General features: G+C 38.5%; 1 protein-coding gene across 3 annotated transcripts in view; it reads left to right on the top strand.

The window, feature by feature from the left end:
- LRCH1 (leucine rich repeats and calponin homology domain containing 1) overlaps positions 1-14,666 on the top strand; it is a 187,257-nt gene that overhangs the window by 143,946 nt on the left and 28,645 nt on the right. For 2 of the 3 annotated variants that reach the window (XM_065895830.1, XM_065895829.1), the window contains exons 12-15: positions 3,185-3,274; positions 3,376-3,412; positions 7,741-7,794; positions 8,529-8,601. In XM_065895830.1, coding sequence (XP_065751902.1) covers positions 3,185-3,274; positions 3,376-3,412; positions 7,741-7,794; positions 8,529-8,601 — 254 coding nt within the window. Of the gene's footprint in view, positions 1-3,184; positions 3,275-3,375; positions 3,413-7,740; positions 7,795-8,528; positions 8,602-11,710; positions 11,816-14,666 lie in introns of all 3 variants that reach the window. The other variant, XM_065895828.1, reaches the window with a different exon arrangement.

The following is a 14,666-nucleotide window of genomic DNA, read 5'->3' as shown; positions in this document are numbered from 1 at the left end:
GAAGGGAGGGTGGCTTGGCTGACCTTCCTGAAGGTTGGAGTATTTTACCTGGGCCTTTAATAGCTGGCATTTTCAAGGAGAAAGCAAATTCTGGATTGAATTAAAAGCTTATTCAAAGGTACAGAGGTCAGAAAGAATGGAGCAAGCTTGGAAAATCTCAGGCAGAAAAGGTGATCTCCGTGCTGGCTCTGCTTCAGTATCATTTGTAGAAGTTCCAGAATACAGACACTCTGCCCGACACCACCTGTGGCGCTGGGGGTCTGGCCATTTTTATTTTTTAAAAGTTCTACCAGTGCTCCTGATGTGAAGCCAGGACTGAGACTCACCAGAGAGACCTTTGGGTGTGATGCAGGCGTGACTTCGAATGCTGTGTGGAGGAGCTGAGACTTTATTTTATATGTAGGGGGAGGTAATGATGGTTTTAAAATATGATTATTCATGTGGTTAATTCTCCCTAATGTTTGGCTCAGGGCCTGGCTTATTAGCAAGCACCTAACCAAGTAAGTCCCTTAAAGAGCTGAGTTTCACATCCTAAGAGAGAGAGAGAGAGAGAGAGAGAGAGAGAGAGAGAGAAATTACAAGGAATGGGGAAATAGCATGGCTGGAGAAGAACATACCTTAATCAACCAGATACTGGTTGCAAACCCAGCTCTAATACCAGTTAATCTGGGTAAATTATATAACTTCTCTGTACCCCAGTTTTCTCATCTATAAGATGGGCTATAAATACTTATCTTTTAATGTTGTGAAGATTTGAAATAATAAATGAACTGCTGGTGGAAAGGTAAACAGGCAGAACCACTCCAGAAGACATCCTTGTAGTTTGTAGCCATAGTCTAAAAATAGACATAAAACTTTTGAATTAATTCTAAAAAATATCCTAAGGGACAAGGAGACATGAACAGCAATTGTGAGGGGAGAGGCACTTTTAATAGCAAAATATTTGCAAAAAAGGAAACGATCTAACAATTTGGAGATACTTAAATTTTGGTCATTAATAAGATGTAATATGTGACCAATAAAATGTTTTTTAAACTTTCCACTATACCTTAGATTGCTCATTATATAATGTTAACTTTAAAAAGTATAAAAAATGCATAAAGTTTGATCACAGTGATATAAATAGAATAAAAAATGCATAAAGTTTGATCCCAACGATATAAATAGAATTAGGTCCCAGTTGTAAAAGAAGCTTAGGAAAAATTAAAACTAGAAAGAAATATATTAAGATGGATTTTTTTCTGTGGGTATTTCTAAATTACTACTTTTCTTTATACTTTTAAATATTGTAGATACACAGTGGTAGGTACGGTGGTAGTTCTCTGGTGATTGTTTGAAGTGGATGGTGAGGGTGGGAGGGAACAAACAGTCCCTCTGTTTTAGACCTGACCCCTCATGTCTCCATCTGAGATGGGGAACCAAGAGGAACGGCAGGTTTTTAGGAGGAGGATGTTGGGGTCAGTTTAGGACCTGCTGAGTAAAATCCAAGGTGGCAATGTGACAACGTCCATTCAGCAGCTAGACGTTCAGGTCTGGGGCTTCGAGACTTAGGTTTAAAAGTTACTTTCATAAGGTGCTGCCATAACAGGAGTAGTGTAAGGGGATGAGGTTCCCAAGGGCACGCATAATCAACGGGAAGGAAAGTGAGTCCAGGACAGAGCCTAGAAGACACGGTGTGACAGAGAGAAGGCCCCACTTGGGCTCAAACTTTATATTGTTTTCATATTTCTACATTTTGTATTACTTTTCCAATAAACTTTTCTTACAAATTCGAGATTACGATGTGAGCCCCAAATTGAAAAAGAACAGCCTTGTTTGATGGAAATAGCAGCGGCCAGGGAATGTGGGACTGGAACCAAGTGTAAGATCGGGGTGACCTGGAAGGTGTGTCTCCCCGCTCTGGACCTCAGTTGCATCATCTTTCCTGAGAAGTGGGATGAACTGAGGATCTGCAGATTACTCTCCAGCTTGGAAAGGTCTGAGGCAAAGAGTCGCCAAGGATGTCAAGCAAGTCAGCATGGTGGGCGTGGAAGAAAACAGCCTTGAGTAACCTTCCAAGGGATAGTTGGTTTGCGTCTTTATGGATTGCTATTTTTAAATTATTTACATTGTAAAACTTTATGGGGATTTAATTTCCTCCCTACAATAATCCACTAATTTGGCGGCTGCAGATCTTTGTTGTACATCCTGAAATAGATATTATAATACGACAATCCTAACTTGATAGTAACGTGTCTTTGCGCCAGTGTAATAGGGATAAAGAAAGAGTCCTGTTTTTGTCCTAATAAAGAGAGAGGGCACTTCAAGAGGTCACTTATTTCTAGTTGCTTTTGAATAATAGTAATAAAAAGTTTATGTACACACTAAGGTTTTCCTTTATCTCGTATTTCCTAGATCCAGATTTCTTTGTTTTAGTCAAGCCGCTGATTACAGGATTAAATTTTAGAGCTTTCTCTTTCACACAACCTTAACATCAAAAAATTGAGTTGAATATTGCTATCCTGTTTTGCTTTTGTGTTGGTTTCTTAAGGATTTCTGACTGTTGGTTTGATACCATTTTCAATGGGCATGTATAATATGAACTTATCCCTACTTTTTCAAATAGCTTTATAACTTGTATATGACTTATAGAAATTCCTTATTTTATAGATCTTAAAAAAAAAGTTCAGCTCTTAAAATCACAGAAATTCAGAAACTGTAAGACAATTTCAGAATTTAAAATGCATATCAAATTGCTTATAAATTCTTATTTTTTAAATTGAGAGTATTAGGGTCTATCAAAGAGATCTTCCTGTTAAAACAAATGCCCTTGGTACATATACCATAATATAGTACATGTATAGTATAGTATAGAACAACTTTACTTGCTTCTGTAAACTAATAAATTTCTAGAATAAAATTTAGTGTGTGCTACCTATGAATATTATGACCTTATCAGAAATTACTAGTATATTTCAAACAAGTTGGATTTTGATACCAAAGCATATGGAAAATTATATTAAAACTACATTATATTGTATTTGGCACATGGCGGGGAAATACCATGTAGTTTGAAATTTCTACCATAAACCTTTCATTATTAAATCTTAACAATAGACATAACTTTTAAATATATGACTAAAAGCAGTAGAATTTATTAGAAGTTTAATACATTTGGTGACACTTTTTTCCCCTTACTCTTTAGATTAAGCACAGATATTACAGAGAGAAGTGTTGTCAACTTTTACCCTGTGGACTCAGCAGAAGACTTAGAATTACAAGACTCTGCACTAAAGTATGTTGACCGTTTTATAACAATATATTTTACCTTTTTACATTGAAATATTTTTGCTTTAAATTCCACTTTGTATCCTTTTTTCCCTCTAATTCCTACAGTGGTCAAATACAGTTGGAGACGTCTCCAGAATGTGAGGTAAGGCTGCTCTTGGATTCACCAGAGCTCTGGTGCAATGCTCTGCTACAGGAGAGTGGCCACCGTATTTTATCGAGATTTATCGTGGGGTGGAACATTCATTAGTGAGATCAATATTCAAATTAGTTCAAGGTCTAGTTTTCAGTTTTTTTATAGTTCTGGCTTCTTTAGTTTTCCTGCTTATCTGTTATACTCACCTCCCCTTAAAGATGAGAGTTGGCTGTTTCCATTAAGTTCTCTAAATTTTTTATGTCAGGCGGTCGGTCTTAAGTCAGGCCCTGGCAGCTAAGACCCACACGGAAACCTCCTCTGTCAAAAACTGGAGGTAGGGGCTTCCCTGGTGGCGCAGCGGTTGAGAGTCCGCCTGCCGATGCAGGGGACACGGGTTCGTGCCCCGGTCCGGGAAGATCCCACATGCCGCGGAGCGGCTGGGCCCGTGAGCCATGGCCGCTGAGCCTTCGCGTCCGGAGCCTGTGCTCCGCAACGGGAGAGGCCACAACAGTGAGAGGCCCGCGTACCGCAAAAAAAAAAAAAACAAAAAAAACAAAAACTGGAGGTAGGACCATCTGATGCAAGTTTTACCAGCCACAGATGAACATAAACTAGGAAAGACTTGAGAGACAAGAATGAGTGATTTGGGATATGCCTAGGAGGATTAAGTGACTCTGGCAAAGAGAAACTGGTGGAGGGTTGGGTTTGGGGACAGAGTAAAGGTAGGTCAGGCAGCTACAGACGGTGAAATTTGGGTGTCTGTAAAGAAAGCAGATTTGATATAATTAGCTAGAGATGAGCCTGGAAGGTCCCGAAGAAGCAGGCCTAGAGAGATAGGCTTGAGTCAGTGACATGGGAGTAAAACATTGTTTACATACGACCTGTTTTATCCTTTCTTACTGAATAGGCTTAGGATGGCTAATTTCAGTACAACCAATTTATGTCCCCTGAGGTGTCTAGACACGTACCATAGGCAAGCAGTTTCACACTCTTAACTAGCTAAGTCTCTGTGTTAAATGAGGAAAAGAACTGTAATAGAAAAACCCATGTTCCCAGAGAGCGTGGCTTCATATTTGAGTGTAGTGACTTGGAATTATGTTAAGTTTCGGCCCTATCTCAAAGACTTGCTAACTGTGAGCTCCTGTGGGCTACCTTTCTAACTTCACCTTTATTTTCTATAAATTGGGATCAATCTTGTAACCCAGGACACCTAACTTAGCTGTTACTGTTACTCTGCTCTGTGAGTGTCATCAGTGTGGTCCTCAGAATCATTGCACTCCCTCTCGCCCAGGTGGAGGCATCACTGAATGACCCAGTAGTGGGACATCAGGAAGCCTCTTATGTGCAAGCTGCCCTGGGCCCATTTCCACAGGCTCTTCTTTAGAGACATGCTGCTTTTGATTCTGTACAGACTCACTTTTAGTTTTAGCTTTTTATTTGGAAATAATTTAAAATTTATAAAAGGTTTATTAAAAATTACAAGAGTCTACAAAAGGTTGTAAAAAATTATAACCTTGCACCCCGATTTACCTGTGATTGACATTTTAACACATTTGCAGTGTCTCCCTCTTCCTCCACACACATAGTTCTTTTTCTGAAAATTGGAGGAAAAGTTTTGTATATCGTAGTCCTTTTCTCTAAACATTTCGGTGTACCTTTCCTAAGAATAGGGATTTTATCCTATATAACCCCATTTCAGTTATCACCTTCATAAATTTACAGTGATAAAATATTTTCATCTAATCTGCTATCCATATTCCAAATATTTAGGTTGAACTAATGACGTCTTTCATAGCACTTTTTCCCCTTCAGTGTAGGATCCAGTCTAGAGGCAATAATTGTCAGGTAACTATATAGTTTGCTTTATTCTGGAACATTTCCATAACCTTTCTTTGATTTTTTATGACCTTAAAATTTTGAAGAATATAGTGCTCTTCTTTTTGTAAAATGAACTGCCCCTTATTTTGTGGGACAGAAGTCCCTCATATTTCTTCATGATTAGATTGAGTCCCTGCATTCTCGTTTGGGATGCTGCACAGGTGGTGCGGTGTCCTTCTCAGGTACCACATTTGGGGGCACATTGTGTACATCTGTGCTTCACTGGTGACATTAATTTGATTACCCAGTCGAGGTAGAATCTGATTTCTCCACCATCTAAGTATTCTATTTTCCCCTTGCAATTAACAATCAGTCAGTGACGAGGTACTTGGAGACCATGTTAGAATCCTGCCGCAGACCCACTTTTGATTCCAGTAGAATAGATGCCCTCCTGTGTGCATGATTTCCGGAGTATCAGGCAGACACCAAGCCTCTAGGAAAAAAGATCTCCATTCCGTGTCTGATTTACAATGTTAATAGTTTTTTTCCCCCTTTTTGGTTGAATGAGGAGTCACGTTCAGTGTAAGGAATTCTCACACATTGTCTTCCTTCTTTGGGCAATTCTCTGTCCACATGATTTTAAAAAGGGAGAGGAATTGCTGGCTCTGGTGGAAAAAAGAAGTCACAAGGAGGAGGAAAAGAAAGTGGTAGATTAGCAAGGCCAGTGCTGATAGTTATATGGGACTTAAGTGGGACCCTCCTTTATGGTTTGGTGATTTTTATATTCTCTCTTCCATCTCATTCAGGAAGAAAGCAGTATCTTTACAATAGTCTTGAATCAGTTAGCCAGTATTTGTTGAGTCCCTGTGCTGGATTCAGCCTTGTTTGGGGTGTTGAAGACTGGGATAGGAAGAAGATGAAGTTGCCCTCACTTTTTTTTTTTTGCGGTACGCGGGCCTCTCACTGTTGTGGCCTCTCCCGTTGCGGAGCACAGGCTCTGGACGCGCAGGCTCAGCAGCCATGGCTCACGGGCCCAGCCACTCCGCGGCATGTGGGATCTTCCCGGACCAGGGCACGAACCCGTGTCCCCTGCATTGGCAGGCGGACTCTCTACCACTGCACCACCAGGGAAGCCCTGCCCTCACTTTTAAGGCATTTTAAAAATTGTGGAGGAAAGAAGGCTTAGACATTGAGAAAACTTAGAGAAGCATATGAGAGAGTTCATAATCCTGAGTGTTTTAGGTGCTCTGTGAGACTGGGGAAAGGATAAGAGGTTAAGGAAAGGGAAATAAACCTAGATTTGGGGGGCAGCTAGGATTTGGATTGGTCCCAGGAGGCAGCTTGGCCATGGTCGAATCAGCATAGAGCATGAACCGGACAGAAACACTGAGGGATAGGCCAGTGCCCAGTTAGATAAGTGAGGCCAAGATTATGAAATGGTTTGTAATTGTCGGCACATCACATTATCTGACTTTTAACACACTTTACATGACTGTCCACATCAAGTTTGGGTAGCAATGGAAACCATTCAGGAAAAATTGCAAATTATACTCTCATACATAAGTAATATCCAATAGGGAAGGATGCTGTGGGGACAACAGGGAAAATTAGAGGAATGAGTTTCTTACAGAGAAAATCAAACCTGCAAGTTATTTGTTAGCAATTCAGACATTTAATTGAGTAGGGAAATGAATGACTGTTTATTCTAAAAATATGTTATTCCCTTGGATTTGTCACAGTTGGGAATATTTTTTAATAGCACTCCTCAACAATAGAAATAGGAACAGACATCTGAAATTTATACTAGTTTGGTGACATATATGAAGATGTTTATATTAGCTATCACCAAATTTTTTTGGATCAATGCTTTTTTTTTTGGCTGTGCCACCCGGCTTATGGGATCTTAGTTCCACGACCAGGGATCAAACCCGGGCCTTCAGTAGTGAAATCGTGGAGTCCTAACCACTGGACTGCCAAGGAATTCCCTCAGTGGGGTTCTTGATTACCTTATGAAGAAGGCAGATCTGGGTAAAATAAACTATCGAGTTCCCCATTGGTTGACAAAGCAAAGTGATGTTGAATTGACAGCGCAGAATTTTCCTAGGTCCGGGTATGTATATTTATTAAAAAGCTCCCAATGAGATTCTGTGTATTTGGGAACTACTGCCTTGGACCATTTATAAAAACCCTTATGCTCCCAGCAGGTGGGAGCCTGCAGGTTGCTTGGTAACCTAGCAAGGCAAGCTGAAGTTCGCAGGTACTTTGGACTGAGTGCTTTGCTCTGGGAAATCCCTTGTCTTAGTTTGTGTGATAGTTTAGTGGTATTTTTCTGTGAATATAGTTGCATGTTTTTAGAAAATGTAAGTATGGCCTACTTAACTACTAATTAATTAATTCAGCGTATTATTCATTGTGTCCCTATGTGCCAGGGGTATGATGGAAGTTAGAAAAACTCAGTTCTTGCCTCACTAATTTTATAGTCTGATGGAACGTACCGTGCATTTTTTTTCTTCCTTAAGGTGCAAAATGATCTAACATTACAGAGTAATGGGAGCGAGTATTCTCCCAATGAGGTAAGTTTCCTGAAGATTAATGAAAGCTGAGGTATTTTGTGAAGACTGAATGGGAATGTCTTGTACAGAAATCTATAATCTGAGACCGTGATGATTCATGAGTTAATTGTATTGCAGAATCTCTGAGGGAATCTCTCATTAGCTCTCGTAGCCAGATCCGGCCCTATCCATAATTAAAGGCTCATTTTATAAGACATACTTTGAAGACCAAACATGGGAACATTTTTATAGAAAACGAAGTGAAAATAGCTCGTGTAGGCAACATTTAGAATGTCTCGTTATCTATAAGTGATTCAGTGTGTGGTTTCCCTATAGCTGAGACACCTGTTCAGTGTTACCTGTTTTCTCATCTCGTTGTGTTATGAAATTCTTTATCAGATGTGCCCTCTGTGAGGTGGATGTGAGTGAGTGCTTGTGTGTGTCAGTGCCTGCACCTGAACGCACGCATCTATTCGGGAGCAGAAAGGGATTGCCAGTATCACACAACTATGAACTGTTTTTATAATGAGCACATACACAACTGGACGGATCTCCCCCAAAACAACATTCTCTCGATTCTACCACTTAAAGCATTAGCAATGTGAAGATACATCAATTATCATTTTTTAGTCAGGACTTCCTCACGGCAGCAAATGCAAGGAGGTCGTGGTTTTATTATAATCCTTGATCATAGAGAGGCATGCATAGTTCTGCTCCAGTTCTTTAAAAAATGTCCTTTTCTTCTAACACCACAGATGAGAGAGAACTCCCCTGCCATCTCTCCTACCAACACCAGCACAGCTCTGTTTGGCCTGAAGCCTCGATCAGGTAAATTGAAACCTTAGCGTTCTTGCACGTGTGAACAGCTCCGGAGTTTCTCTTTAGCCTTTTAAATGCATACATTGTAGTGTGAGCAGCCTTGTCAACTCTGGTGGGTTTGAGTCCTGGCATCAGAACCCCACTACAGCGTGGGGAGGCCATATTTTCGAGCCTTGTGGTCGTGAATCACCTGTTAACGCCATGTTATCAGTAATAGATTATCTTACCTTCTTTTGAATCAGAGCAAAGAGAAAAAGATGTTGGGATGTGTAAGTGGGAAAGAAATACTCTGTTGATAAAATAGCCACCCCTTTGCCCCGGTGGTTCCTGGTACCTTGCTAAATTAAGGCTGGTGACTTTTCTGAGACACCCCTCATTTGCTCTCTGGGCCTTCGTAAGGACTGTATACTTACTCATGTGACAGGGTGGTCGTTCCAAGACTCACATGAGTGGTCAGGAGACATTTTTAAGAGCATTTCTGCTTATATTACCTACTTTATTTTAACTTAGTATATTCACAAATGTAAATTATGGCAATGTGCAAAACAACTGCTGATTTTAAAAAGGACTATGTATAGAAAATTTTGGTTCTTCTGATTTCTCCACGTACTTAAAGTTCTAGCACTATCTACCTTCTTTTAGGTGCTTCTTTGTTTTAATATTTTTGATTCTTAAGTCTTTTGCATACACTCACTGCTAATGCTTTTCAGTAAGTGCTAAGAAAGGACTCGGACGCTTTAAGCAAAAGGTAGTAAAGAACTCATATGTTCTTGGGTTTTTTAATAAAGCATTTGGCAACAATTGAAGTTATACATGTGTATATTTTGAAAAAGGGTACCCATAGAACAAAAACGAAGATGGTTCTTTTATAAAGGAATGTTTCTTCGTTTTTGGAGAAAGTTGATTGATGGGTAACATGTGGCCAGGTGTAATGGCTTCCTGGCATTTTGAATGGGCTGTAAGACAAAGCCATTTGAGAAGATGCTTGGGTGTGGCAAGGGTTAGGAGGTGTTTTATGGAGAACCAAATTGTGCATGAAATAGGACTCAAATGGCTGGCCTCACCATTCATGGAGCTGAGAGTATGCAGCCAGATCTGGGTTGGGCCTCCATTTCCAAGGTCTCAGATTGTGCTGGGAGGAATGGAGGCTTCCATGCCCTGAGTGATGATCTGCCAGGAATGTTCTCTATACACTGAGGACTTCATGTTGGGCTACAGACTTTCTCCTATCCCTTACAAGCACTTTTACAGAATTTTTAAATATCTTAGGGGCTTCCCTGGTGGCTCAGTGGTTGAGGGTCCACCTGCCGATGAAGGGGACACGGGTTCGTGCCCCGGTCTGGGAAGATCCCACATGCCGTGGAGTGGCTGGGCCCGTGAGCCATGGCCGCTGAGCCTGCGCGTCCGGAGCCTGTGCTCCACAACGGGAGAGGCCACAACAGTGAGAGGCCCGCGTATCGCAAACAAAACAAAACAAAACAAAACTTATAATTGAGCAAATCAAAAGTTGAATGAATCTCCAAAGAATAATATTCTTTTGAACGTGCATCTTTGCAATTTAGTTGCAGAATTGTCTCCGTGACTTTTTCAATTCTTTTTATGGGGTCCAAACTCAACTTATCAACCTCATACCCACACTGTTGAACCATTTCAGACTCTTTGTGGTGGTGAAAAATAAATGAAGTATTTATTCTGAATAGCAGGAAACAAAGATAATTTCCTTTTCTAGCTTCCAACCTTTCTATAATGCTGACTAACCAGTGTGGAAATTGTGCCAGTTGTAGAAAGCTTTGTGGAGTTTGGTTGTCGTAAGTAATGCTGATTTTTCTTCAGGAACATCAGTTGGCATGTTGGAACGTTACGAAACTAGCATCATGTATTGGGAATTTTAAAATTTTTATTTAGTGACTTTAAAATATTACAGTATGTATTTTTCGCATTTTCTAGAAAATAATATACCTACTAATCTTAATTGAAGATCACATGACTACAAAAGAGAGAAATTATTTTTGATTGAGTAGCTTTGGAACTTTAAAAAGTGATTTAATTTTTATTTTCAAGTTAAGTATACGAATTCATGTGATTTCTGTGTTAAAAATAAAAACAGACTGCTCAAATTAGCAAGTGGGAATAGAAACTTAGATTCTTAAAGTAGACTAATAGTTTTCTTCAAATGAAATTTTATTTTCTGTGTTTTCCTCCCAAGAAAGACAACTGTGTATATCCAAATATGCATTACTAGAATCATGTCCCTGTATTTTATTGGCCCTGCCTTATGATTGAATAAAAATTGTATAGATATTTCCTAAACATCAAAAATTACTATATGGATAGTTAGTCCAAAAGAAAAAAAGAGGTGTTATTTCATAAATGACCGATTTAGAAGTGCTTTGAATTGACTGACATCTATCGGTTAATTAGGTTTGTTGTTAAAGAGACTCTACTAGTGTCCGAAATAGGTTCTATACTGATCAGTATCTAAGACAGTATTGAGAGGTATAGCTGTGTGTCAAGGGTTGAGCAGAGTTGGCTAGATTCACTTATCAATAAAGCATGCCAGCAGACTTACAGATGTCTTTAAAGAGAAATTTTACATTACCTTGGGATAAAAATCCACCAGTGGCAAACACTGATTCTATAATAGATTTATTTCTAAATAATTGACATATTTATACATATTAAGCTTCTTCTATGTAAACAGATTTTTTGTGTGAATGATATTTGCTAAGATTGTTAGTTATTTAGGTCTTTGGTAAAGGTATCTGGTAGGTCTTTTGCTTTTTATCTGCATAATCTATGGGTACTCCTTCTTTCCACTGACATGATTCATTAGTACTCTAAGTCTGTGGGCTTGCGAACTGTTAACGATTAACGGTATTAACTGCATGCCAAGTATATGATTGATAAGTACTAACACTCAGTTTTTTATCATTCTTTTTATTCCATGCGCCATCTTTCATTCTTCTCCTATATTGTACGTTTGAAATTAAATTCCATAATATGAAATTCGCTTCATTTCCATACAATCCGTATGCCATTTGTGAAATGCTGCTGCCCCTTTGGTTTTTCCTGGTCCTTGTGCAACTGTACGCGGACTGGCTCTCTCGCTCTCCTGCAGACCCAGCCCTCACTCTTCCTCCTATCTCCTTCAACAAACTTACACAGGCACAAACATGGGACAACTCTAGCTACAGTGTTCCATCTGAAGGAGACAGTGACAATGGTAGGTGGCTTTGTACCTATTCTTCGATGTGCTCATTAATAAGCCAATGAATGAATATACTGAACATTCATTTCTGTGTAGCTGAAGATACAGTGTATATTCTCCTGCATGCCTGACATAAGAGATAATAACAGCAAACCTGGAAAGTCCAGAAAAGTGCATGTGGATTGTTCTCCGGCAGTTTATCAAACTACATTTAATTATCTTGAATATTCTGAATTTTGGAAGGACTGTACAATAATTTCTTCTCTATCCTTTCTGCTTGGGGTTTTTTCTTTTTTTTTTTTTTTTTGGTGTGTTTGCTTGTTTATAAAAATTGGGGGTTTGTACATTTGGATAATCTCTGCTGCTCCTGCTTCTGAACTAAATGCTTTCAGAGTTTCATCTTTTATCATCTATGCTTATTTACCATAGGAAATTTTTAAAGTAATCAAGACATTCTGTGACTGATCCAAGAGGACTGCACTGAAAATAGTTAGAAGTGAGAAATTCCTAAAAATGAAGAGAAATCACTTGCTTTTTTTTTGCAAATTATTTGCACATTTTGACTTTTGATACCTTCAGCCCTTTTGAGTGTAATTTCATCTACATGATATTTAAGAATGGTAATTTGGCTTGAGAACCAAATGTGCAAATAAGAAATTGCAGACACCTAGCTAGGAGTCATGTGGATATCGTTTAATTTCATGCCACTAAATATCTGAAGTAGCTTAAAAGATGAACATAAAATAAATATAGTTATTTAGATATACTTACCACAGACATCTGAATCTCCATACTGGTCTGTTACTTCAGATTTTAAACATTTTACTCCAAGATACCAGAAGATAAAAGTAACGTGAAATGAAATAGAGAGTATGATTTATAGGGAAGAGAAGTGATATGTGGGGTAAAACCACGATGCAAGCACAATAAGAAGATGTATTTTCTGATAATACTTATTTTTTTTATCTAAGTATCAATATGTGTAATGAATAGAAACCGTATATTTAAAACATTTTCTGTGATTTCTGGTCAAAATTCAACCAAAAAATGCTTTTCCAGACATCCTTATGTACAAGGATAATGTATATCTTGGCAGGTTAGTTACAAAAGGAATTTCATTATTTCATAGATTTCTAAAATTTTAACTGAAAACAAGTGTGATTAAACAACAACAACAGGGAAACCAAAGTCCCTTCTTATATCATCCCATTTTAAATTCTGGAAGTTGAGGAAGGCTAAATGAAAACTTTCTTGATAAACCTGTTCCTTTACTTAAAAATAAAAAGGGGAGAGAGGCATTTTTGTTTTTCAGAAAGCATGGCTATTTATGGATCTGATGTTATTTAAAGGAAATGAGCCTAGAATGAAAGATTTATGTGTGATTTGCTATTTCCTTAGGAGTGATATCTGAAACCAAAGACTTCTTTTTTTTAAGCTGGGTAAGAACTAGACATCTTACGTAGCAGTAAGATTTCTATCTTTATGGATGAACCAACCAAAACGAGAAAGGTGGGTCACACTGGGTCACGCTGGGTCACGCTGTTAGGTAGAGGGAGAGGTGGGGTCACACCCAGGGCTTCTAACTCTCTGATCATCTCCTCTCCATCTACAGCTTCATCTACAGCTGTTTATTGAGGGTTCTTTGTGCAAGCTACGAAGCCAGACGGCCTTCTTTTTATTGAAAGTCCTAAGATTTCCATAGAAAAATAATCTTTGTGAAAATCTTTCTGAAAATAAAATAACCTGGCAATACTTCTCTGGTAGTTTTTGTTTGAGTGAAAATTCCAGGGATTCATGTGTAGCTATTATGCTGTAACACACACACACACACACACACACACACACAAATAATAAAAGGATTGTTTTCAGTATTCATCTACCTGGGTTAATCATGTCAGATATTGGATAGTTGTTATTTCCCCCTATTTCCAATTTGTCTACAATATGCCCTGGGCAAGAGATGATTTTCTATTAATTATCTATTAATTTTCTGGCAACAGAAATCTTGGCAAATATTTGTGTAGGTTCCCAGATCTGACCTTTCAAATAGAATCTTCATTTTTTTGTGTGCTAAATATTGCCTTCGGATTTGAATACATTTTCCAGTACATTTTTTTAAATTAATGAAGAAGCACTATATGTATCCCCAAGTATATGTGCTAAGGTTGGAAGAGGAATACAGCCTACTTTTACGTTGTTCTTACCAGTTCCTCTGAAATAGTAGATCCTATTCAGTGGCCTCTCACGGCATTTCAAAGCTGATTACCCCAGCAGTTTTGTTTCCTCATATTTTCTCCGTTATCCAGTATCTGCAGCTATCTCACCCTGTGTAAATAAAGGGCATCATATTACCAACTCAGCCCAGCATAATGTAGCTTGCCTTTCATTTGTATTTTTATTAATTATTTTTGGTAAAGTTGGCATTTTTATACCTTGTTCACTGTCTTTATGTTAAAATTACCCTTTTATTTAAATTCCAATATTTAAGTAAAATTTAAATTTTATTTAAAAATAAACATAGCTTTCTAATATTTTGTTTCAAATATATCTCATTTCAAATTCCCTATTTTCCCTAAAACTCATTCTTCAAAGAAATAAAAAAAGGCAAACTGGCTAGAAGGTCCTTGGGAGTTTGAATTCCCACAATCCCCAAAGTTCTACCTCCTAAAATGGATGGGGAAGGATGTGGATGTGTGTCTATGTGTCTTTCCACCCCTGGAGCTGGATGGGGCAGCTTCACTTCAAGTTGTTCGTAACTTGATAACTTCTCTTCTGCTCCGTTTCTTGTGCCCTCTTACTACTCTGCATCTTTCCTTCCTTTTCCCCTTCACTTTGAAATTAAAATGATTCCTATCTTCCTTTGAAT

Source organism: Phocoena phocoena, chromosome 18 (genome assembly GCF_963924675.1).
Source record: "Phocoena phocoena chromosome 18, mPhoPho1.1, whole genome shotgun sequence".
Taxonomy (NCBI): Eukaryota; Metazoa; Chordata; class Mammalia; order Artiodactyla; family Phocoenidae; genus Phocoena; species Phocoena phocoena.
Note: the sequence above shows the minus strand (reverse complement) of the source record. Positions and strands in the feature narration are given on the sequence as shown.